Source organism: Anoplopoma fimbria, chromosome 24, assembly GCF_027596085.1.
Source record: "Anoplopoma fimbria isolate UVic2021 breed Golden Eagle Sablefish chromosome 24, Afim_UVic_2022, whole genome shotgun sequence".
Taxonomy (NCBI): Eukaryota; Metazoa; Chordata; class Actinopteri; order Perciformes; family Anoplopomatidae; genus Anoplopoma; species Anoplopoma fimbria.
The window spans coordinates 15580351-15606814 of NC_072472.1; the positions used below are offsets into that span (position 1 = coordinate 15580351).

The 26464-nt window shown below is 39.1% G+C and overlaps 2 protein-coding genes across 2 annotated transcripts; both read left to right on the forward strand.

Annotated features, from left to right (window-relative positions):
* Positions 1 to 568: 568 nt before the first annotated feature.
* LOC129113130 (sodium/hydrogen exchanger 6-like) lies at positions 569 to 12075 on the forward strand. Its single transcript, XM_054625282.1, has 16 exons — positions 569 to 941; positions 1619 to 1818; positions 2100 to 2177; positions 2439 to 2515; positions 2665 to 2777; positions 2910 to 3015; positions 5025 to 5166; positions 5464 to 5569; positions 6149 to 6237; positions 6722 to 6835; positions 7276 to 7387; positions 7945 to 8098; positions 8201 to 8231; positions 8354 to 8442; positions 8672 to 8777; positions 9302 to 12075. Exons 1-16 carry the CDS (start codon positions 665 to 667, stop codon positions 9608 to 9610), a joined length of 2103 nt encoding a protein of 700 aa, XP_054481257.1. The 5' UTR covers positions 569 to 664; the 3' UTR covers positions 9611 to 12075.
* A 546-nt stretch (positions 12076 to 12621) lies between these two features.
* On the forward strand, positions 12622 to 25801 carry LOC129113485 (four and a half LIM domains protein 1-like). Its single transcript, XM_054625810.1, has 6 exons — positions 12622 to 12766; positions 22888 to 23068; positions 23186 to 23360; positions 23608 to 23777; positions 23893 to 24079; positions 24799 to 25801. The coding sequence occupies exons 2-6, from the start codon at positions 22913 to 22915 to the stop codon at positions 24948 to 24950; spliced, it is 840 nt and encodes a 279-aa protein (XP_054481785.1). The 5' UTR covers positions 12622 to 12766; positions 22888 to 22912; the 3' UTR covers positions 24951 to 25801.
* The last annotated feature ends 663 nt before the right edge of the window (positions 25802 to 26464 follow it).

Consider the following 26464-nt stretch of genomic DNA (forward strand, 5'->3'; position numbering starts at 1 on the left):
CTTTTTCCTGCAGATGTGACTTTCATGGCTACTTGAATGATCAGTTCTGGAATCTTGTTAGCATAAACATATTCTAAACACATGAAAAATATTTTCGTTTCAATTTCAATTCCTCTTAGACAAAAGTGTGAATGAGAAATGTTTCATTTAGGGCTGTGAAGGTTGCAGAGTTCATCACTGCACTTATATGATCTATGCGTGTAACAATTACATAATGTATATTGAAGTTACACAAGATATAGGTATATTATAAATCAATTAAAGTTTATCTTTAATTGTCATTATCCTGGTAACGTTAGTTATCTATTCAATTGTATTCCATCTTGGATTTCTTGATGCAGTTTAATTCTTATTATTTTGTATTGTTTATCAAGTTTGTTTGTGTTATTTTTTTAATGTAGGTTTTTCTCCAGCATTTAATTGTGCAATGTTAGCCTACTGAGTAATGATAACTAACGTCAACCTGTGAAGAGCAAAAGGGGGGGGTCGCTGTTTTGTTGTCATAGGCTGACTTTTATTTTGAAGAACCGGAAATTCCAATGTTTTGATAACGTCAGCAGGAGAAGCTGTCATTCGGCCGTGTTGTCTTCTTAAGTAGTAGTTTCCCATCAAAAACCGTGTCTCTCATTCAACAGCAAATGTAACCGACTCACAGAAAGCCACGATGGGATGTTCACCGAGACGCTTCCTCGGTGTTAAACCGAGCAGGGCGCAGATGTTGTTTCCTTTTCTGCTGACATTCTTGCTCGTCGGGGGCGAAGGCGAGAGCACCGCGATGGACCACGTCTCCACTGAGAGGCTGGCTGAGGAAAGCCACCGACAGGACAGTGCCAATCTACTCATATTCATAATGCTCCTAACGCTCACCATCTTAACCATATGGTTGTTCAAACACCGGCGATTTAGGTTCCTGCACGAAACAGGACTTGCTATGATCTATGGTAAGAAGGTTAGCTGGCTGCTAGGTCAGTGCTAGCGGGCTGTGAAGGCGTTATGTCCTCACACATAACCGGTAAGCTCGTCTGACAGCTTATTGTCAGGTTTCAAGATGCATGAGAGAAGACACCTGGGAAATATTACGTTGTTATGTGTTGGGGTTTAAGTATGTACTGTCCACACATTTAAACCCTATTAGGATTGTGGAATTGACATTTTGTTGTCTTTTTGTTGGAGTTTGTGTCTAATTTACAAACTGGTAACAACTACAATTGTTGAAAAATATAAGAAAAAAATTGCTCAAATAAAGCTACTCATCCCTTTGCCTACTTAGACATTTAGTGATTTCAGTTTGCAACGAGAAGCACCTTTGAATGGGTTGAATAGATCATTTCTCCTTTTATTTATTGTCCTGGTTATTGTTTGTTTATTGTAAGACCTGCTTCTAATTAAAGTCTTTAGCACAGCCAAGTCATTAAAAGCAGTGTTTTTAAATAGAACAAGGAACCACACAAGTAACCCCAGTGTCCTCCTGCAAAACCCTTTTCAAATATTTTTTTCCCACTTGGTTTTGATACATGCTACAGTATATAAGTAAAGGACATTAATGCTATTATCATTTACTACAGATCCTTGGCTAACTGCTTTGCCTTCACACCCTCTGTCCTCTTCCTCCCATTAGGCCTATTGGTGGGTGTGATCCTGCGTTTTGGCGTCCATGTGCCCCAGAACATGAGTGACGTGGTCCTCAGTTGTGCTGTCAACGCCAGTCCCGCTACCCTGCTGGTCAACGTCAGTGGGCGATTTTACGAGTACACTCTGAAGGGGGAAGTCAGCCGCGGCAAAGGTCACCAAGTGCAGGACGATGAGATGCTGAGAAAGGCAAGGGGATGAACAGATGGGGGGGGGGGGGGGGGGGGGGGATTTAGTGGAGGGTGCAAGTGGTAGTTTTTTGTGTGCCCCTCTCTTATGAAAGTGCCAGCTAGCAGGTGCAGAATTATAGAAAATATAGTCTTATAGTGTTCTAAACAGCCTCTGCAAACTGTGACATATATTTAAACATAATCTCTGTGTATAAAAATCTTGGCTGGCAAATTATCTTAATATACAAGTTTGCATACACAAACAGATGTGATTGATTGATTACTTACTGCTGTCTTCAGGTGACTTTTGACCCCGAAGTGTTTTTCAACATTTTGCTGCCTCCCATCATCTTCCACGCCGGTTACAGTCTGAAAAGGGTAAGAAGGCTTGGACTTATAACACACTTTTTATGTAAATGAAATATTCCGATTTTTCACAAATTAGATCTTTAGAAGATAAGGTTACTTTTTATTAATAGGCCTTTGTTATTTTTCTTTGATTCTTTTTCACATACACGCTTTCAAACATATTGAGATATTTTTTTTTGATCAATTTGATATTTGTCTTTATGACTGCAGCCTTACTACTTGTACTAGACAACCTCTGTTTTAATACATCTGTGACCTTGTCTGTCCCAGAGACATTTCTTCAGAAACATCGGCTCCATCCTGGCCTATGCTTTCATGGGAACAGTTATCTCCTGCTTTGTTATTGGGTAAGTCATTTGTTTATCTCTGAAATATCTACATTCAGACTGAAATAGAGTAACAGATTGAAGATTTTGTCTTATTTTACTTGATCAGTTTGTTGAATTGTCAAGCGGAGCCAGTGTCTTGACTTGTGTGCATTCTTCTTTCCTCCTAGGCTGATCATGTACGGCATCGTGTCCTTCATGAAAGTTGTGGGCCAGCTTGGGGGCGATTTTTTCTTTACTGACTGCCTCTTCTTTGGGGCCATCGTTTCAGCAACAGACCCAGGTAGGTGGTGCCATATTAGCTTTGGGCTGTTGGATAGCATTTCTGTTTAAGGCCTTTATTGTGCTCCTGTCCTGCTGCACAGTATTTGTGTGTCTTATACTCTTAAGTGTATTTTTCGCCTCCGTGCTTCAGTGACGGTGCTGGCTATCTTCAATGAGCTAAAAGTGGATGTGGACCTGTATGCTTTACTCTTCGGCGAGAGCGTCCTCAATGATGCTGTGGCCATCGTTCTCTCTTCGTAAGCATTATTTAATTACACACTGCAGATTTATACACACACAGCCCACGCAGCAACAATAGTATTGTCCACTTCTATTTCATCAAAGCAACAGTACTTTCACATTTAAAGATAGTTTAACATTTTTGTAAGTCTGTCTCAAAACAATATGTATATCCCAAGAGTTATTAGTTTCCTGTTACTAAACTAAAAGACTGTTACTTTGTAATTTATACTGTTTGTTTTGTCTGTCTAGCTTCAGATGAACTATGAAATGATTTTCTTAACACAGACAGATGGCTAAAGATTTCATTCATCATTACTTAAATTAGAATTGCATTTAAGATAAATATTGTCATGGCCAGTATGGACAGGAGAAATAAATTGGCATTAGAATGTAAGTATTGCATTGAGATAGACTTAAATGTGAAACTATCCTTTCAAATTCTAGTTCTCTGTTAATGACCTGCACTGTTACGAGTCTAAATAGCGACGCCTTCAGCTTTTTGTGTTGTACATTGCATATGAATGGGCACTAATCATACTAACATCAGTCCCTGTCATTTCACTGCTTGCCTTCCTTCACCTGTCCGTGTCATTCACCGCCCACCTGTACGTATGTATGCAGTGTTCTCCTCCGCTTGGAAAAGCAGGGTAGACGGGAAGGTGGAGCTGTGAGCCCCCCGGGTGACGATGGCCCAGTCTGGCCAGAGAGGGAGGAGGAATGGCTGGGAGAAAACCAGACATTCACTCCCCGGTGGGTGGGCGGGCTGTTTGAGTTATTGGGTTAGAACCTGATCATCTCAACTCAGTCGCTGTGATGCATAATATTTAATTAGAATGTAGCCTTGAACGACAAAACATTAGGATGATCACTGCTCTCCCCTGTTACCCTTTCATATCCATTCTTTGTTTCATTTTTCACTTTTCTCTATGCTCTGTAGACCCTGCAAATAACCAGAAATTTCTTATTTTTTAAATGAAAGTTTTGGTAAATTAGTGTATATAATGCTTATTACTGATAAATATTAGTACTACTGATTTACGTTGTCGGCATTGATGTCATTTGGGCACCACCTTTCATGGGTAGCACCTTAATACACTGTTTGCTAACCCTTTCTACGATGCCTGTGTCTATAATGCATTAGAAACATAGTTATAATGCGTTATAATCGGCTTTTAGCACTGTATAATTATAGTTTTAAGCACTCATACATATTCATAATGCTTTTAAACAATAATCATAACACATTATAGAGCATTTTATAATGACTTATAAGGTCAGGTTTCGTACTACTTCATAATTGCTGGTTACTCACTGACAATCTTTTGCAAGGATCATAGTGTTTGATAATTCTTATTGTTGTAAAACATTAGCATCTTTTTATAATACATTGTTATCACTGTTATATGCACTATAATGTAATTATAAGTTACTCTTAGTGGTCATGGTTTGCTTTAAGTAATGTAAAAATGACAACGCTTTGTGTGATGTTTTTGCAAAGATTTAATGATAGTTTTTTTCACTTTACACAAACAATGACCACTTGGAATGACTACCAATCACTATATAATACATTATAAGTATCTTTATAATTTATTATAAAAAAGATTATAATGAATTCCAACAAGAATGTTTCACTACTTACTAATACTCTTATTGGATATCACCGAATGGTCTTGAGAGATCCAAGATCCAGTTTGAATTAAGCATGCACGATCCTAACTTCCTCCCTTTTTGTAACTGTAAAACCCAACTCCAGTGCATGTGTTTTGATACCTTTTTTAAGGGGGAACCAAAATCTCCTAAATTTATCCAAAATCAGATAAACACCAGGCTGTTGAAATAAGCCATTATTGGATTTGGGTTGCTGCAGGTTTGATTTGATGCCTGGAAATATCTTCTTTTTTTATGAGAGCATGTGATTAACATGGCACCAGTTCCCCTTTCTGGATTCTGAGTAAGTGCCTATTTCCCTTTTCCATGTAAATGTTTTTATTTGCTCGTACTCTGTCTATTCTCCCTTTAGCTCCATCGTGGCGTACCAGCCTGCAGGAGACAACAGCCACAGCTTTGAGGCCATGGCCATGTTGAAATCCTTCGGTGTTTTCCTTGGCGTCTTTAGTGGGTCCTTTGCTCTTGGGGTGGCCACTGGAGTCATGACGGCTCTCATATCCTTTTGACCTGTTAATCACCATTACTTAATGTACAGAGGTCATCTTACTAATTTAGGTTGCTGCTGTTTAATCATTATATGGGCAGCTTCAAGTCTTATTTGACCTGGAACCAGAAATTATTGTGGTTGTCCCAAAAAGAGTAGCCTGAATTGTGTCCTTGCACAATAAGATTTTCTTACTTACACAGTTTACACAGAAATGTCTTTCTTACCTTATTTACATTTGTACACTCCAGGTAGACTGTGTATGTTCTACCCCTTGTTTGTATCCTTGACTTTTAGGTTTCATCACGTGACCAAGTTCACCAAGCTGAGGGACTTCCCCTTGCTGGAGACGGCTCTCTTCTTCCTAATGTCTTGGAGCACCTTCCTTTTAGCCGAAGCCTGCGGGTTCACAGGTACTTGCTAGTACACAGAACATATGCATCCAATTTAAACTGTGAATTTTTGGCATTTCATTTTGACTTATAATGAAACTTGTAATACATTTCATCATAACTTCTGCTAATCTTAGTTCAACATTTCATTAAAGTAATCCATCCATCTGCCGTAACCGCTTATCCAGTTAAGGGTCGCGGGGGTGCTGGAGCCGATCCCAGCTGTCAATGGGCGAAGGCAGGGTTCACCCTGGACAGGTCGCCAGTCTGACAGGGCTGACATATAGAGACAGACAACCACTCACGCTCACATTCACACCTACGGGCAATTTCAGAGTCATCAATTAACCTAACCTGCATGTCTTTGGACTGTGGGAGGAAGCCAGAGAACCCACGCTGACGCGGGGAGAACATGCAAACTCCACACAGAAGGTTGTCCAGCCCGGGAATTGAACCCGGGCCCCTCTTGCTGTGAGGCAACAGTGCTAACCACTACACCACCGTGCAGCTCATTAAAGTAATGCTGATTTTAAATGCTTCAACGCCCTCCAGTAAATTTTAAGAGTGAAATGACACTTGTGTATGTTTGTTTTTGTTCAGGCGTAGTGGCTGTGCTGTTCTGTGGGATCACTCAGGCTCACTACACCTTCAACAATCTCTCCCCTGATTCTCAGGACAGAACCAAACAGGTGATGTACAATCACATATCTTTGGTCACTTTTTCTGAATTTATTTAGATGTAAATCTTACCTCAATTCTGGTTCCTTCTCGGTTTTTAGTCCTATCATTGAGGATGATTTTATGGTGCAATAATATTTTTTAATTCCAATGTAAAATAGTAACTCTACATGTATAACATTATTCTCTGTAAATTTGACAATACAGGAAACATTTGGCACTAATCCCATCTAGAGTCCCGACTAAAGGGAATGCATGCAAAGCTAACTAACATTCGTCATCCAGTCCACACCGATGGCAAGCCTTCGGGAGCAACTTGGGGTTAAGTGTCTTGCCCAAGGACACATCGACTGCCGAAGCCGGGTATCGAACCACCGACCCTCTGATTGGAGAACTACCTTGCTCTCCACTACACCACAGCCGCCCCCTGTAAACCTCTCTGTTTCAGTTATCCTGCAGTTTGTTTACAATAATTGTTTGTCTCTTCCCCATTAGTTGTTTGAGCTGCTGAACTTCCTGGCAGAGAACTTCATCTTCTCCTACATGGGTCTGACTCTCTTCTCCTTCCAGTCACACGTCTTCAACCCTATGTTCATCATCGGAGCATTTGTATCCTCTACTCTGATTGGTGTTAATGGCTTCCCGGATGCTCCAGAGATGATAAGTTATCTGGAGATGACTGTTGTTGCACACAACCATTCCCGTAAATGTTTTGATGATGCAATAGTTCTTGTTTTTGTTAAGTATCAGTCACAGAATGTTGTTTCTTACTTTTTTTAATCTATCATAGACTATTGTGAGCTTGACCTGTCTGCATCAGTTATGTATAACAACTGCCAATTATGATGATAATAGTATCTTCATACACTTTATGTATTTTAAAGAATATTTCGGTGATTGAAGGAGCCAAAGAATAAGAGCAACATTTAAAAGACTGATTAGTCATCGTATTTTTTGAAACTGCCATTTACCCACGATTATTTTCCATCCCAGCTTGCCCCTGCTGTATTACCTTGCAGTGTGTTGTGTCCTTGACCTTCCTTTTGTAGTTGGCCGTGTTTCTGGGCAGGGCTGCAAACATTTACCCTTTGTCCTTCCTGCTCAACCTTGGCCGCAAGAACAAAATTGGATCCAACGTTCAGCATGTCATGATGTTTGCAGGTACGGAACTGTGAAAAGAAAGTCTCTGATGTCAACTAAGGAATCATTTTTAGTCTCTCAGGTGTGGAACAAAGTTAATAAACTACTTTACAGCTGGGACCTGGTTCCATTAAATATGTGGAAAAGATGATTAAAGCCTTTTGTTGAAAACATTTTGGCCTAGATATTGGTGTGTGAAGACAGTCTCCTTCAAGACCAACAACACTCCTACTTAGATACGCCATTGTTAAGAATAAGAGCCCCTACGTCAGCTGACATTTACAGTTGAAACTAGCTAATCATAAAAATCCCCTAAATGTCTGTGCACATAATTGTTTCCATTCCATCAGCCCTGAGAGAAACAACAACATACTGTATGGGTGGAGCTTGCCAACAAAGGTGCAGTAGTTAGAAACAAATAAACCAAAGAACAGCAATATTAAGTTAAATAAATGTGGCTTTTCTTCAGTTAATGATAAATGAAAAAAATGCTCACTGCCTCTCCCACACAGTTTTTTGGTGAAACACACATACAGTTTTTCAGTCTCCCTTCTGTTCTTGTTATCCGTCCCCTCCAGGACTGCGTGGGGCGATGACCTTTGCCCTTTCAATCAGAGACACTGCGACTTACGCCCGCCAGATGATGTTTTCAACTACCCTCCTAATTGTCTTCTTCACTGTCTGGATCTGTGGAGGAGGCACCACGCCCATGCTGTCCTTCATGAGCATACCGTAAGGCTGTGCTTCTGTTTGTATGCATTTGTCTCTGTGTGTTTCGTCCCATACACCGAATGTTTTTCTGTCAAAGTCACTGCTGCTACTTTTTCCATTCAGGGTTGGTGTGGACTCTGATCAAGATAACTCTGTGAGTTATTGAATTCTCTTGTTTTTGAAAATGTTATTATTTTGGTTGCTTTGTCAAGTAGATATCCCAAAATATAAGAAAAAATGTTTGAGTATGTAATAATATAACATTTTGCTTAACAGAATTCAGCGGTGTTGGATGGGTCCCAGCGGAGGAACACCAAACATGAGAGTGCCTGGCCCTTCAGGATCTGGTATACCTTTGACCACAAGTATCCTTTGAGCCATGGGTCACATATTTAAGCTCCTCCATTCAGAAGTGTGGATGCTCGATTCAGCTTTTGTCACCAGAGGGTGCTCTTTGCAAACTGTAATAAATATACACCAGTAACCACAGATAAGGCACTGATGATGGTTAGATTGTTGACCAATTCAATTCTTTAATTGAAAATAGATGTTGTAAAAACTGTTAGTAATCCTTTACAAGAGTTTGTTCTCCAGCTACCTGAAGCCCCTCCTGACCCACAGCGGCCCTCCTCTCACTGCTACGCTGCCTACGTGTTGTGGACCGCTGGCACGATGCCTCACCAGCCCACAGGCCTATGAGGTTTGGACACACAGCATAATGTAGCACAGTAGTGTACATAGTGTACATAGTGTAGTTAAAGTGGCACTTGTTAAAGACCCAATCAGAAACTTCTGGACAATATACATGGATATTTACTGATATATTAGTGTAATTTGACTTTTATATTTTTGTGTTTCTTGATTACTTTTAAAGAATGAACTGTGAAACACAGTTATTAGTCTTGTCCATGTATTTAAAGACTTATTTAGGAATCCCAACAGGTCATAAACTTCAGTGTGAAATGTGTATTGCGCTGTAATTTGAAGTTGGATTTTTTGCAGGTCTTCTCTCCTACTCCTGAGATTGTATTCATCTTCATCTTTTTATTCCCTTGATTTTGCTATATCTTGATCTTGATATATATATATATATATATATATATACCAGATTCATTGGAGGAGTGGCAATTCATTGGAGGAGTGGCGATTCATTGGAGGAGCTATTATATATATATATATATATATGTATATATATGTTTTTTCTTTTCCCTTTACAATTTCCAGAATGAAGGCCAGCTCCACGACGATGACACGGACTTCATCCTGAATGATGCCAGCGTGAGCTCCATGTACGCCGACGTCACCGTCAGCACGGACGCATCCGGCCACACCATCAACCGCTCCTCCAACACCAGGGACGGCCCGTCTGATGAAGGTCTGGATCACGAGCTTGCCTTGGCGGAACATGAAGTGGCTATCAGGGGCACACGCCTGGTCCTGCCCATGGATGACCCGGTGGAGGCCCCGACCACGGTCACCTTGCCCCCGCCTCCCTCCCCGCCGCGCTCTGAACCTCGCAGGCATAGGCTGTAAGAAGATTTACACTATAAGGAAGCAGTTTGTTGTTCTCAGCTTGAAAAAATTCGCAAATCATCTAATTTGATTTCACAAGAAAAAAGTTAGTTGATTTGCTCGGATTTGCTATTGTAAAACAAACTTCTTCAGGTAAGTGGCCATGTTGACGGGACCAGCTCTCTTAAATGGTTTAAAAATAGGCCCAGCTTTGTGATAAACTTGAGGAGTGCTTGATTTAACTAATTTAGGTGGATTCCTGTAATCATGAATGAGAATGCACTACATGTAAGATACTTTAAATCAAGTGCACCTCAAGTCTATAAATTACATAAAAGATGCACATTTGGGGAAGCTAAAAAAAATGGGGCTGTTGTATTTGCTCCTACGTTTGTACTACTGTGGTGATATGCCAGTGCTGTTATCTACGCTCTATAAAAGCCCCAACTCCTTCTGACTTTATGGGGAGATCCCTAAATGTTACATATGCAGTTTACCCTTTTCTTTGTGGTGAAGTTGCTCCAGACAACAGGACCTGTATTTGTCAAGTATTTGTAAGATGCCCTACACTTTGCTCTACTAACATTCAGTGGTGTCAAAGAGTATTTACACTACAGCCACATTACTAATCTTACTCCTCCATCCACAGACTGGTATGTATCCGGTATGTTTGTCTCCCTCTCAAAGTTGTTATGTAGGGAAGGTTCAAAGGAGGAACTGGGGATTTTGATTGGCCAAGGTGGGAGCTACTTGATGAGGACATTGACGTCTTTGATGGGAGTAGTATGAGGAGCTTTAATTTTAATAGAAATAAATATGAGGTACAAGAATATACCATTTGCCCAAAAAACTCAAACTGCTTCCACAACAGGGTCCAGGAGCAAATTTGAGCACTGCCTGTCTCTTTTCTTCATGATCAGTCTTTTCACTTATTCTTTTATTTATTTAACAAATAATATTTATTTATATAATGATTTATTTTGTTTATTTATTTTTTATTTATTGTTTTGTGGAGTGACATTAATGATTGCCCTGTTTGAAAATAGGCCGCTGCTTGGTGGTGAAAGGCTTTTATGCACTTTTTTTTAACAAAACACTACGACTCTTCCCACACAAGGTACATTGTACAGTAGGGAAGTTATGAAGAAGGTAGATATTCATCAAAGGAGAGTGTTCTTTACCATGAGTGTGCATGTTAAAATATCTCCTTCCTGTTCTGTAGCAGATCCTTCTACTTCCCTGTGTGTATTTTATAAGTGTGTGTGTGTGGCTGATGTGTGGTTATCAGGGCTAATGTCTGTTTCTGGGTTTTCTGTCTTCATCTAATCTTCTTTCCAAAAAGAAAAAAAAAAGTTACTGCCGTTTTCTTTGTGATGTCGTATTATCAAAGATAACTGAGGGCTGGCTGAACTGTTTTTGACTTAAAGTGCCTATACAGAAATTCAATTACTTATTGTAGAATTGTATATATTTTGATTTGCTAATGTGCAGTAAGATTATCTTTCTTGGTTTTTATATGACACAAACCCCTTTGACTGGTGTTGAATATTGTGCTCCCAGTATAATTGACTGCCTATGGTGGAGATCACAAAAGAATGCAGGTTTAAAACATTGTACTTTTATTAATGGGAAATGAGTATCACTAATATTTATTTGATAGAACAATTCTGGAAATGTACAGTAAATGCCACACTCGCTTAATCAAAAAGTAAATGTGGCATTTAACTATTACACTATTGGGGGATGTATTTGAATGCAACAAGAAGCCTCATATACTAAGGTCATGGGAAAGACAGGAGGACACCGCTGACTTTTTCCGAAGGCAGTTTAAGTCTTTTTTATTTCCTTGTTTGGCAAACAAGACCGTATATTGACGTATATTCTGTTTCCACCTGTGAGAGATATTTCGCACTGCGACATCTCCGTAGTTAACCCTTGTTTGTGCTGTTTTCTGCTTGGTGATTTTAATGACTGAGGTAGAAATTAATACCTGATAAAATCCCACTTTCAAATGTGCGTTTAACTGTGTCAAGCTGCACATGAGTTTTCTTCTTGATCTAAATGTTATTCTTAATAAGAGGTTTGAGTTTCTGCAGTATTATCCAGGGGATGAATGAATTAACATTATTTTTTATCAGTAAGGTATCTTTTCATTTGTTGTTTAAATGTTATTGAACTGTGAAAAACATGCTCTGTTTATATGGGAATTATAAACAAACTGTTGTAATTTTACAATAGCAACCGCACCCAAAACTAGAAATCTGAAAATTCTTACGTTTCTACTGTCTGTGGAAACGGTTTATAACAGATGTATTTGTGAAAAGTACACCTGCAAAGTCTATATGTGATTGTTTTTAAAAAGTGAACTATTTTTTTTTTGTGTGGGGGGGCATTTAAAAGATTGTTCCCTGTGTAGTCCTGATTTAATGACAGTGTCTCAGTCTGACATCTGCAAGTGTAGCCCACCTGAAGATAATAAAAACAATTCTTGCAAATGTCAAGTCTTTGCTCTTTCAGACTATGCAGTAGTTTGTACCCTGCAGGCCGTTGTTCTGTATCATTAGGTTGTTAAGGCTTAAAGAATCTCGCTTTTTATTTCTTTTCCATCTCTTCAGTCATTCATTCTTTTCAAAAATACTTAATTTTGTATTGAAACTCAAGTGCAATGTTCTTCTTGGACTCTTCATGAAGAGCCTCATGACAATTGAGCAATCCCCATCCGCTGATGAAGACTGAGATGCAACTGAAGCCCCTGGAAAAAGTGAGTAAGTGCACATTGAGTTAATATAGTTTTTTTGCAGGCCTTCTATTTTTCAAGGTCAAAGATAAATATTCACACTATGCTTGCAACATATATTTATTGTATTGCTGGCATCACTGACATTATTACACACTAGTTAGTATAACGAGGCCACTGCCTTTTCACCGCGTTCTCACATTTCCTCTAAAAGCTGGTGTGAGTGAACGTCACATTAACTTTTATTTTGATGACTCGACCGGATACTCTTAATTTGAAGGTACAACATCCTAGGTTGTCCTGTTTCCAGCTTGACGCAGCCGCAGATGGCAGTACTTATTTGCGCGAGGGTCCTGGGGTTAAAGTCGAGTCCCGCTGCCTCCACTCACATGGTCCGAGAGCGCCGCTCATCCACGCCGCAGTCATCATCCCTGAACCCGGTAAGCTGACTGACCAGCACCGCTGTTTATCTCCCGGACTCAGTCTAACCAAACACCCGTCCTCTGTAACTTGTTCCTGGGTAAACCGGTTAGGCTGCTGCACGGCGGTGTTTTGTAGTTCGCACTTGAGCATGTGAGGTGATGGAACTGCGGCCAGCACGCGAGCGGAACTTTGACCATCTTTTATAATACATTGTTAATATGTGACCATTATAAAGTTCTTGATTTTAATTTTAGTTTGATAACCTATAACCTATACAGTATGCTGTAACTATATTCATCTCTCACACATTTTATGATTTCTTACACATTTCAATTGCAGCATTTTGATGTCCAGAGAGGAAACAAGACCTTAAAGTCTGTCTGGGGCGTTGGCTGTCTGTCTGTCTGTAAATGTGTGTGTGAGTGTGTGAGTGTGTGAGAGAGTGTGTGAGAGAGTGTGTGAGAGACTGTGTGAGAGAGCTACAGTTACATGCTGACTAGTGGACGCCTGGTCTGCTCCTGAAATCTGTTTCCAGTTAGAAACTCTCCTTTTTTCACTCAGTGTGATGGAACGTTGAGGCTAAAAAATGCATCACAGAGGTCAATTAAAATTCCTGTAGGCTACTGCTATTTTTCATTGTCTGGTGTGAGTGTGAGAGAGAGAGAGAGTGTGCATTTATATCCATGTAAATGATGCATTTGGCATCAGCGTTGGCTCTACCAGTTGTCATTACTCTGCAAGTGGTTGTGAAATAAATTCAGGATCCATATGTGGGACAGATCTCTTTTTCTCTATTACACACAGGGTGTAATTCAGCAGATGTGTGACTGCAACCATTATGGTGTTAAAAAAACTAATATTCATAAATTGATTAAAGGAAGTGTCATTTGTCTGTTAAATGACCCCAAACAAACAAGACTGAAAAGGGGAAGGAGGTTTTTCCTGTAAGATTACAGAAGGAAACATCATGTCACAGATGTTGCTACTGGGGTAAACGTTTAGATAGAGGCTACTAAATGTTGCTGATTTTTAACAGTCGTATGGAAGTACTTGCAGTATTACAGTAATTTCCAACAGCATGCACTATTGCACATGCATAAACACACAGACAGTAAACCAAGACCCATATGTGTGACTAACCTTTTTCTGCCTGACAGACACACACACACACACACACACACACACACACACACACACACACACACACACACACACACACACACCAGAGAGCCGTAGGGAGTTAATAGTCTGATTCAAAGCTGGTGCCTGCATGTTTAAGAAATTACCATGAGCTCAGTCCCATAAAATACATCACAGGCTCGTAAAACTTTATGAAATTTGAGTGACTTCATGTCATGGTAACTCCCTGTTTTTCCTGTAGTGACTTTAATAGGATAGAATGTAAATGGGGTTCAGACGCTGTGTTTTTCTATTAATTTATCCCCAATGGTAAACACCATATTTTAGTTTAGCAGTTTTGGTGCTCTGACAAGAAGAAGGTTAAATAGGTTTTGACTGGTTAACTTGGCAGGGTGTTTTCTTTTACCTGCAGCAGTTAATGCCTGTTGTGATGTGTTTGGATCCACTGATATTAATCAGTGATTGTGAAACTGAAGGAGAAAAGCTTTTGTGTTATTTTGTGGAAGGAGGCAAGGTATTGATATCGAAGCCACAAAGGATGTTTACGAGAAAATGGGCAGCAGCTGCCCGACAAATTTAATGCTTAAATGTTAGGATATGTTACGATATTTAGAAAATGGTTTGTTGTTTTGGCAGATACAGTTACTATTTTAGTTACTTGAGAGGATTGATACAACTCTTATGTCTGTCCAATAACTATGATGCTATGAATCCATAAAAAAGTTATGCTTGGCTTTGTACAAAGGCAACAAAAAAAAATCACATCTTAAGCTCAACAATTAAATATTGGATATATTATATCTCATTTGTTTAATCCTTACAAAGAAAAGTTTAAAAAGGTATTTTTCCAGGCCTGGAGCAGTGACTTCCTGGTGTCTTGTTGCCACCCAGAGGTTGCCAGGCAACCTGCTGTGAGTGATAAACCCACAACTTGTCATTATTTACACATTTAGTTTTGTAGGGATTAAGCAAACATGTTAATGAGCTTTAGAACTGGTACTGTAGGAAAATGTTGTTACCTTTCAACTAAGCCAGGCTATAGCGGCTGTGGCGTAGTGGAGAGCAAGTTAGTTCTCCAATCAGAGGGTCGGTGGTTCGATACCCAGCTTCGGCAGTCGATGTGTCCTTGGGCAAGACACTTAACCCCAAGTTGCTCCCGAAGTCTTGCCATCGGTGTGGACTGGATGTTGCATGAATGTTAGTTAGAGTCTGATGGTGGCACCTTGCATGGTAGCCTGTCATCAGTGTGTGAATGGGTGAATGATATGTAATATACTACTGATTGTAAGTCGCTTTGGATAAAAGCGTCTGCTAAATGACTGTAATGTAATGTAATATAGCTGTTTCACCCTGTTTCCAGTTTGTATGCTAAACTAAGCTAACAATCTTCCGGCTGTAGCTGATATTTAACCCTCCGACATGAGGATGGTGTTCATCTTGTCATCTAACTTTCGACAAGAGACATATTTCCTGTCAGCTAACAAACTATGTCTTTAATCTTATAAATAGTAACAGGTGGGTGAACATTTTAAAGGAGTGGATAAACTTAACAAACACAGCTGTTTCCACACTAAAGGTATGAAAATAATGTTAAATGTTATGTAGATTTTGGAGCTACATGTTAGACTCTCCACCACAATCATCAAAATACTAAATGAGTGAATATCTTTTGTGACAATTTAGTTTCATCCCTTCAGAGTTGTAGAGTTGACCTTGTAAAATCAGAAATATTGACATTGTTCTGGTACTCGTGGTGGCCCAACATTTTACTCAGAAACTTAACTATGTTGTTTTTTCCTTTAATCTGGCACCCATCTGTGAGTTTTGTTCAGCCTTGTGGTTTAACGGTTAAATTGATGGTAAATGATCTAATGCTTGGTCTCCTGAACGAAAATGTATGTATATTATTTCTAAATTGTCATGTTTGGCATTCATTTAGAAATGGTTCAGTTCAAGTAAGAGTTTATGTGATGTCTGTGATGTTAGGGTTAGAATCTGGGAGAATGGTTAGAGATTTTTGCAGGGATTTTGTTGGTTTGAGATTTATGAAGGGAGATTTTTGGAAGCAAACAAGCCCTCAAGACAGCACTGAGGGCTCAAATGGCCCATTATATCATATTTTAGCATTAAATTTAGCTTTGGACCTTCAGTATTGCTTCAACAGGACTGATGAGGAGCCAATGTGGGGAGCGTACACACACGCACACGCACACAAAGGCAAAGAAAATGTCAAGATATTCATGGAAATTGAAATTGGTCAAACATTGCTGCTGTTTTGTCAGCTGCTCTTTTCTGAAACACATCTCAGTTACTGAATCAAGGCAAGAACAGAAAATGGGTGAAAAAACAAGAGTGCTTAACTCAGATGGAGAGAGATTGTAGTACAGCAAACCAGCAGCTTCTGGTAAAACCATCATGTCCGTCTTGTTGTAGTGGGACATGCTGCGTTTCTGCTCCTACGCGACTCAGATCTGATATATCGGCTGTATTTCACTGTCTGGAATGTGCCTCACCGGAGCCAAAGAAAACAATTTTCTTTCTTTGTAGGCTGATGGGGAGTACAAATGTTTATCTGAACTCGCTGCTCAGTTTCAAATACTGATATTGTGTGTTTATTTTTGAGATGGCATGACTGGAACAGAGGGTGGGAATGCTCCCGGTGTGATGTTGCTGTAGTTGGGCCATAATGGGAGATACAGTGGTCTTTAAAGCTGCTCTTTCTTATGATAACAATAGATCAAATGACACAGGAATTAATACTCCCCTGTACAGTTCCCCTCTGACCTTTTTTTTTGTTGTTGCATCTTTCAGTTAAACATTTGGGGTTTAACTTTACTGTTTTGCCTCACTCCTACTGCGCTCCCCAGTATTGTTTTAAGAGCCAGAATTTCGTCTCAGGAGTCGGTGGAGACCAAAGTAGAGCCAGAAGAACATTGAAAAATATTCAGGTGGCTAAGTGCTACGTTTAAATTACTTTGTTTACAGTAAAAAGCACTACCATTATCTATTTTGTGAGTCTGCAGTGGTCTTGCAGTGTCTTGGTGATGCAATGCATTGTGGTCTTTTAAGGCTTTTGCTGGTTCAGACTTTGATGTATCTCTTCCTGTTGGAAAATTGATTCATTTTTGTTCGATAGTTGAACATTGCTGCAGATTTCTGACTCATTCTCGAAGAAAAAAAAGTAAAAATTGTATTTAGAGCTGCAGCAATAATGCACTAATGGTATTGATTAGTCAAAGGAAAGCAAATGAATAAGCAGAAAGTTTGTTAGTCAATCGATCACGTTACCTTGAGCTCCGGAAATGTTGTCAATATTTTCTGACATTTTATAGAACAAATTATTAATGAATTGAGAATTGTGGCACCAATTAGTTTTTGTTGGGCTTTACTTTGTGAGACAGAAACTAATTGCCCAATAATGTGTTCACTGTTCATTGTTAATGTTTTGGTTCTCTTTAAGTACAAGCCCTTAAAGCAACAGGATATCGCAACGTTATCATTTAAAGACCATTATTAAGTTACAACCACAAAACGTTAAACAATTTAAAGGTAATTTCTTTCCCAACCATCACTTGATGACATTTAAGCAACGAGTGACTCTTATTATTTCCTAATTTAGATCTACATTACAGTTACAATAGGAGGACATTTAGATGAAGAAAAGACAAGTTGAACAAACATTTAAGGCATTAAACAGCTCAGGATGAGGATGAATTTAAAATGGATATTTTGAACATTCAGAGTTCAAACCCTAATCTATTTTTAAACCACCAGGAGATCCCATTAAGAGTTTTTCTACCGGCTGCCACACAAGTCAAAGATCAACTGCAACACACACTGACTGTAACATAAGTTCAGACGAGGCTGGGAATCTGTAGGCATTAATGAGATGTTAATGGCAACAGCCAGTTCATTAGAGAATTCTGTGTGTGTGTGTGTGTGTGTGTGTGTGTGTGTGTGTGTGTGTGTGTGTGTGTGTGTGTGTGTGTGTGTGTGTGTGTGTGTGTGTGTGTGTGTGTGTGTGTGTGTGTGTGTGTGTGTGTGTGTGTGTGTGTGTGTGTGTGGCAGGATTGTGCCAACTTCACCATTCTGAAGGAGACTTCCTGTTTCTCAGTTTTCCACTACATTCTTCAGCGATAAGCTCATGCCAACACACACACAGATGGTTGTTACAAGCAGACACTCCAAGAAATACATAGCATTTTATTTGAGTTTGTTTGGTTATGTTTGTTCTGGTTGTTTTTCTCTCTCTCTCTGTTACTTTATTTTCTCTACTCTTTGTCTTTATCGTCCCCCCATGTGTTATAAACTGTGTGTGAGATTTTCCTCCCGTCCACATGGCATGATGTCACCTCTCTGTGTTATATTTTTACACCACAGACCTCCGACCTCGGATTTAATTGTTACAGTGAGGAGGTGTGACAGACAGAGCAAAGACGTAAGAAAAAGGAGCAATAAGTGAGATTTAAAAAATACATCACTAGTGGTTTCAAAGTATTTTAAATCAATTAACTGCAGACTGCATGACTCTACACACACACACACACACACACACACACACACACACACACACACACGCACGCACGCACACACACGCACACACACAGACAATCTCAGATAATTTGTCAATCTCAGATACAATGTAATGTATTTATCTTTAACTGAAAGTAGTTTCCAACAAATGCAAGTTATACTCCTCTTTGAATTGATATGTTGACAAAAAGGAAATTATTCTAATGCCAGTCTTATCCTTTAATCATAGTCACTAGATGCATTACTCCAACCCTTAAGTGTACCTAAAGCCAAGTCTTAACTGTATAAATGAATGTTTAACACTAAGGGATCCAGGTTTAGAGTCCCCATTATGTCACTTTACCAACAGATTTATGTCCCACAATGTGATTAATACACACACATAGTTGTCCTCGGCCTCCAACTGCGTGACACGGCTTAATTTCAAATTGAACTGTTTCCATGGTGATCAAACAGAGAGTTTTGTATTGGCAGCTTGGATACAAGAAAATGATGTATGCGTTCTTTCATGCCATGGCACAGCGAGAACATTTATTGCAGGAAAACAAAGTAAAGACATGCAGAGACACTGTCCTCAGAGGCGTCTGACGTCATTGAAACCTGATTTTATTTTCCTCCAGACCTGTGTGGATACTGGCTCGCTTCCTGTCAGCCATTGTTTGCCTCCAATCAGATAAGATTTTCATGATGCTGGTAGCCAAGTGTTATTACTGCCTTCTCTACAGCCAGTGCAGTTTGCCAGTGCAGTTTGGCGGAAGAATAAAATGGCGAGGAAGAGAAAATTATACATTAGGTCATTCTTATTAGTTTAAGGAGCAGCAGGAAGTGATGATAACAGGTAAATACCAGACCTTACCTTTGGCTGGCTGGACTTGCTGTCCTCTGGTGGAGATGGATGAGTGGCCTCTCCCAGTCAACAAATAAACCAGCCGCTGGTTTTCTATTAATAAGTAACAGGTCACTGAAAGGAAGATGAATGTCCACTCAACATGATGTCTGCTTCAGTTTGTAGCTTCATTGTCTGTTGTGGAGACAAGACCACAAGAGAAGTTATTTAATCAACGTTTTAACAGGAGTACCTTTAACCCTCAGCCTCATGGCTCTGTCAAACAGAATCTGGGGAATCAACAGAATATTCTACAAGTACATAACATCTGAAAGCTGGGAATCTGAAGATTAATTTGAAAAGCAGCTCAGTGGCGTGTGTCAAGTTGTTGTAGTCAGAAACATAAACTGTATACAAGAAGGTCATTAATCAAAATACCACATTAAGATTTTTTTTTTCTTTTTTTTTGCAAGAATTATAGTTATCGACGATTGGTAGCGAGAACTGCTGTACTGGAAAATGCTCAGAAACCCTCTTATTGTCAATATATCAGGTAAAGCTATACATCCTCTGAATTTCCCAAGTCCCTCGTTTGTAGTTGTAAAGCTTCATGAGGCTGTGATTTTCGTCTCGGCTAATATTAAGTGAAGAGAAAAATGGAAAGAAACCTCTGAGTTGCACTAAGTAATTCAAAAACAGAATGTTTGTACAGCAAATTCTATTTTTAGAAATATTAGCTTCATGGCTCTAGGAAATGTCAATCTCTCCCGGTCCTACACTTTGGTCCAGACTAAAATATCTCAACTATTGATTGCCGTAAACTTTTTTCCTCCATTTATTAGTTGTACTGCCAGATGGATTCCCATGAAATCTGGTAGACACATCAACGTTCCCCCTCAGGATGAATTGTAACAACTGATCCACTGACTTTTCATTCATCAGGTCAAAATTTTAAATTTTCAGTACTTTGTTAATACTCACAAATCTGCAAAACTAATAAAATGTCTTACCCTCAGCGAAAGCTAACATGCTAAACATGATCTTGGTTAGTACCAGCATGTCGGCATTTTTGTCCATTGCTGACGTTAGCGCCAAGTATTGCCACACAGAGCCTCTTCTTGATTGAAACTACAGAAAAAAGAGCCCTTAAGACATTGAATATTGGCAGGGCAGACAGTATGTTGTAAAATAGCTGATAATAGTCCAAAAAAAACAGAGACTGATGGGAAAAATATGAAGGTCATGATTCTAATTTCAGTTACCATCCATCAACATCTTTACTCAGATGTGTCCTCAAAAAACAAACCTATTTATGACATAAAACCTTTACAATACAAATTATAGTTTTAAACTAGAACAACTTATAGTCCTTGACAGAAAGATCACGTTACAGGACTCTATCCACCTTGACCACCACGCCAAAGGCGTCAGAATGGGTATCACCATCAACAAATCTGTCAGCCCTCCTCTATAAAAGGGAATCATCCATCTGTGATTTTCTGCTGAGAGTTTAAGTAAAGTCACAGGAAAAGGGAGGATTTGAGTGTATGTGTACGCAGCCTAAACTCGTGGTAAAATCGGTCCTGTGTCAAAACCAGAACTTCCTCATGAATCTGTGCTGACATGACGCTCCAACCAGGAGGTGAACGCTATAGTTTGTGGTTTTGTGGGTCTGCAAGGGAGTGGTCCACAAAAGGAGTGTGTGTGTGTGTGCGTGTGTGCGTGTGCGTGTGTGTGTGTGTGTGTGTGTGTGTGTGTGTGTGTGTGTGTGTGTGTGTGTGTGTGTGTGTGTGTGTGTGTGTGTGTGTGTGTGTGTGTGTGTGTGTGTGTGTGTGTGTGTGTGTGTGTGTGTGTGTGTGTGATTTCTGTCAAAGAGTTGTCAACGTTCCACATCTCACCACATTAGTCATACCAGGCATTCCTTCATGTATTCACCTCACACACACAAGCACACATACACACACGCACACATGCACACACAAAGCTCTTTGCAAGAGAATTCCTCACGGTCAGCCACCATGAACTTGATGTGGGAAATAGAAATAACTGAGTGAACCATCTTTTCCTCCACATTTCTGCGTTTATGTAGCTGTGATTTTGCCGTCATGTCCTGTTTTATTTACCATCATAAATCCAGACCCTGTAATCACGGCTCTTTTGGTGATCAACGTGGTGATTTTGGTTCTATTTTTAGTAAGTTTATGAGTGCTGTATTTTAGGGAGAGTGAATTTTGGACTGTATCGTGTGAGAAATCAGTTAGACAAGGATGCTGGAGACGTACTTTAGAGTTTAATAATCAGGTGCCATTGAGTTTTGGAACTTAGTTTAACTTGAAAATGGACAGCAATGAGCATTCAGACCTTTTACTTAAGTAAGACTACCAACAACAGTGTAAAAATATGCTACATTACAAGTTTAGATAGTCATTTAAGCATGTGAAAGTGATTTTACTGTATATTATATTGTTGAAACAATACTGATAAATGTATCTTAAATGAAGTAGTTTGTTGAGGTGGAGCTAATTTGAGCAGCTGTATACACTGTTGGGTAGTTTAATTCAGAACAAGGCAACATATTGTGTGAGCTTATCATTTGATTTGATTGAAAACTTAAATCTGAAATTGTAAAAACAGACTATGAAACAAAATAAAGTAAAATATGCAATATTCCCCTCTGAAATTTAGCAAGATAGAGGTATAAAGTAGCATAAAATGAAAAGTACAACAGGTCTGTGTGTAGGTGTAATGTTATTAATGTATCTACACTACTAGACTTGGACATGGCTTTGATACACTCAAGATTTTGGATTGCAGGTTTTTTCACAGTTATCCCAAATATCATCACATTGAGTAATACGCATGTAGCATACAACAAAAGTAGTAGTTTTATGTGATAATTAAGTCAGTTTTAGTTTTAAATAATTGTCACAAAAAACACCTACAGTAGGTGTTTTAGGAACTTCTGTTTACATTTTTTTACATGCAAACTATGTATACATTTGTTTTTCATTGATTTTATATGATTCCAACTGTTAATATCTAAAATAAATACAGATAAATTCTCACTCATAATTTAACATTCAGGACTAGCCCTTTTAACAAGTCAATTTACAGCACTGTGAGCAAATTACTTACTTTGACAGGATGTGTATGTAAATACCAGACTACCAAACTTGTGTTTTTTGCCCTCTTCACAAATCAGCTTTTGAGCTTTGTTGTCCAAGTTATGCCGCTATGATGTTTTTTATCAGCGTTAAAATGCATAAGTGAAATCTGTTGTTATGTGATTAATGCTAATCACATATGCAAACACACAGGTGGACACACCGAAACACACATATGAACAACTGGTTGCTATGCTTTTACACAAAACAAATATTTCAGTGGCACTGTTCATTGAATCAGAAGGGGGAATGAAAGGCATCTAATCAGCAGAATGCAGCAGTAAATATGAAGAGTTTGTTTAATTGAAAGCTTTTTCTTTCCCCTCAGTCCTTCTGAGTGGATCAACAGCGCCTCTATGTGGTTGTTTTAAGTAGCCTTCTTAAAATACTTTTTTGTGGTAAGGATGTAAAACTTTTGAATTTGGTTGGACATAACAGGCTTTTAAAACAAATGCCATTGGTTTATCTGTTATAGTTGTGAGTCTCTCTTCGGAGTGACGATGGCAGAGAGCCCGCAATGTTTCTACTGTCGGGAGGACCTCGGGGGCAAGAAGTTCGTCCGCAACGAAGGCCGGCCTGTGTGCGTCCGCTGCCACACCAAGTTCTGCGCCAACTCCTGCGCCGAGTGCCATCGACCCATCCCTGTGGAATCAAAGGTGTGTTTGAGTGTGTTGTCAGCTTACAATTTAGTTTTTTATGCATGCATTTATCATCAGATCTGTTCAGAAGGACCCCTTTATTTTCCCTCTCATCATACCTCCTTCCTCCATCAGGAGCTCAGTCATAAGGGCCGCTACTGGCACGAGGAGTGTTTCCGTTGTGCAAAGTGTTACAAGCCTCTGGCCAAGGAGCCCTTCAGCACCAAAGACGACCGCATCATGTGTGGGAAGTGCTGCTCCAGAGAGGATGCTCCGCGCTGCCACGGCTGCTATAAAGCCATACCGATTGGTAAGTCCGATGATCTGCAAACCCTGATTTTGTGCCGTTAGCAGAAAAGCACTGTGCTGGAGGAGCTTTGAGGAATCTGGCCCATTGGTAAACTTATTTTGGTGATTATAACAAAAGACTTATGAGTTAACATTGCAAGTACAAACATGGTTATAACCGTAATAATGGCATCAAACAAAAAGCAGATGTTACTTCCTCACTGCCTGTTTCTCTGCACTAGCTCTAACTCTTCTCTCATATTCTGCAGGTACAGAGAGCGTGGAGTACAAAGGGAACTCGTGGCACGACGAATGCTTCACCTGTTTCCAATGTAAGCGACCAATAGGATCATCGAGTTTCCTCTCCAAAGGAAGTGACGTTTACTGCAGCCCCTGCCATGACAAGAAGTTCGCCAAACATTGCGTCTGCTGCAAAAAGGTAATTCTTCTCAAACAGGAAACAGACCTTCATCGTTCTTCCTAAAAGCAACAGGAACAACAATAATAACAATCACTGTTCATATGTTTATCTCCTCTCTTCCATCTGTCTCCAGGCTATAACCTCTGGGGGAGTGAACTACCAGGAGCAGCCGTGGCACAGCCACTGTTTCGTGTGCAGCTCCTGCTCCAAACCTCTGGCAGGGACTAGTTTCACCAACCACCAGGACCAGGTCTTCTGTGTCGACTGCTACAAGAGCTCCGTGGCAAAGAAATGCAGCGGCTGCCAAAACCCCATCACAGGTTGATTTAAAATTGAACTGAAGATTCTGTTAACAACAAAATGCAGATGAAAACGTTCACAGGGCAATATACAGCGGCTTTAATCTGCAGCTGTGAATTATTTCATGTGGACATTGTTTTCAAAAATATTTTATACCAATCAGAATCAAGAATCAAGAAAGCATCCGCACAGTCCAGGGTTAGGGTTATGTGCAATCTTCATTTATTGAGGCAGGTCAGAGACTGTTTTCATGAATTTATTTGTGCACTGTCTCTAAATTGTAGCCCATCAAAAGTTTGAGACTACAATTCAAATAGATTTTTGTTGTTGTCACATGTTCAAGTGGCTTAAGTGTTTAAGCCACTTGGACCTAAGTGACTTAATGATATGACGTGAGAAAACTTCAGCCTGTTGTTGCCCTTAAATGGCCAGTAGAATGAAATTGAAATAGTAACTTCGGAGAAGAAGCTTTATTATAAACCGGTTAACTTTTATAACATTTTAGTTTATTTGTACAAGATGTTGCAAATATTGTATCAGGTTAATGGTGAATACATCCATTTAACTTCCATTTACTTCACTATCTCTACCTTACAAGTAAGGCACATTCAGAGATGGAAATGTTCATGTAAGGACAGGTAGAACTGAATGAAAGGACCCAGCCCTCAAATGGTAATATAGGATAAAATAAATTAAAATAGTTGGAAGATATTCTAACATTTCTTTTCTGTCCTCTCAGGTTTTGGTAAAGGAGTGAACGTGGTGAAATATGAGGGCAGCTCCTGGCATGAATACTGCTTCAACTGTAAGAAATGCTCCCTCAGTCTGTCCAACAAGCGTTTCGTAGCCGACGGAAAAGACATCCTCTGCTCCGACTGTGGCAACAAGTAGAGCTGGAGAGGTTCGTCATTGTCAAAGAGTGGTTTATAAAGTCATTATGTTTTTTGTTTCTTTATTTTTCCATAAAGGGCAGAGTCTTCATTTCAATATTCTGTTAATTACCAGCAAAGGGACATAGCATAGTGTCCAAAATGTTATTTGTGTCCTCAAAAGATACTTAGTATGTAGCTAAGTGTGGTTTCCTGTTGGAGGCTTGTGTCACATAAAATATGATACTTAAAACACAAAAAATGTGTTTTGAAGTACTGAGAAAAACTTTACCTGTTTAAAAAGGGAAGTGAACATGACCAGCCAAAATACATGAGCAGCAGATGACTGCATTACATACCTGAAATACTACGAGTAGATCTAATAATGTTGCATGTGAATCAACAAGTTAATTTAAACATTTTTATTTCGTAAAGGTCCCAATTTCCTACCCACAACAGATTTTTTTCAATGAACTGAACGTTGTGAAAGTCGACTCTTCCATTTAACACAGTGTATGCTAACGTGTAAGAATATTGTGTGTTTTTAAAAGCTTTATTGTATTTCTTCATCTTTTAGAAAAAAAAAACTGCTTAAGTCAATGGCTTTAATGTCTATTTTTTCTATTTTTGTAAGGTGAAACTTTCCTATGACAAAAAACGATAAGTGGTATTTGTTTTGTTTAATAATCATGATATTATATTTGTAATTGCTCAGTCATTTCCAAGGGATTGCTATGCTTATGTAGGTTTTGAGTAAATCAACTTTTTGCACTTTTTTAAACCATTCTTCCTTCAAGAATTTTTTTTAAATATGAGATTGAAATATACTCAATAAAGACCTTGATATGTTGCCAAAATTAAATAAACATTATATAAAGCTGAGTATTGCATTTGCTTTTATTTATTTAAAATGTATTTTAAGGGTTTAAAGTGTGCATTATGTGGCAGTATTACTATGTTACAATTAGATAAAGATAGAATTATAAAAGGGACAAGACCATTTATATGAAGCTATGCTTGTGAAAATAGGAACTGGGAACTCAGTTCGTTAAATATGTATTATATATTGTGTATTTACCTGTAAAGAAAGAAGTGTAGCAACACTTTTTCTAGAGCCTGTTGATAGAAAAAAATATGGTTTACTACAAATCTCAATAATGATGGCATTTCCTACTCACATCACATTGTTGTTTGAATAAAACAACAATGTCATTCCACATCTTACCAACAGACTAGCATTTATAAAAGACATGAATGGGAGTTGATGCAGGTTGATGCACTGCAGGAACACTAAGACTTTGGGTGAGTTGAACGTTAATATGTTGCCAACAAATTGGATAAATTCTGTAGCCACACTTAGTCCCAAGGAATCGATTTCAATTGAGATATTAAGACAGTAGATTTATTTCTTTACACAAACTTGACCACCTAATGTAAGCGATAAATATTTGTTGACAAACAACTGATTTTGTTGACAAAGTTTTAATAGAATTGGTTGTTGCAAAAACGGTTAGATGACGTGTGACGTGTAGTAGA

Coding starts and splice junctions, on each gene's coding strand:
- LOC129113130 (XM_054625282.1), top strand. CDS start 665: ATGGGATGTTCACCGAGACGCTTCCTCGGTGTTAAACCGAGCAGGGCG. Junction 942..1,618: donor AGGACTTGCTATGATCTATG/GTAAGAAGGTTA, acceptor TCCTCCCATTAG/GCCTATTGGTGGGTGTGATC. Junction 3,016..5,024: donor GTGGCCATCGTTCTCTCTTC/GTAAGCATTATT, acceptor TTCTCCCTTTAG/CTCCATCGTGGCGTACCAGC.
- LOC129113485 (XM_054625810.1), top strand. CDS start 22,913: ATGGCAGAGAGCCCGCAATGTTTCTACTGTCGGGAGGACCTCGGGGGC. Junction 23,069..23,185: donor CCATCCCTGTGGAATCAAAG/GTGTGTTTGAGT, acceptor TTCCTCCATCAG/GAGCTCAGTCATAAGGGCCG. Junction 23,778..23,892: donor ATTGCGTCTGCTGCAAAAAG/GTAATTCTTCTC, acceptor ATCTGTCTCCAG/GCTATAACCTCTGGGGGAGT.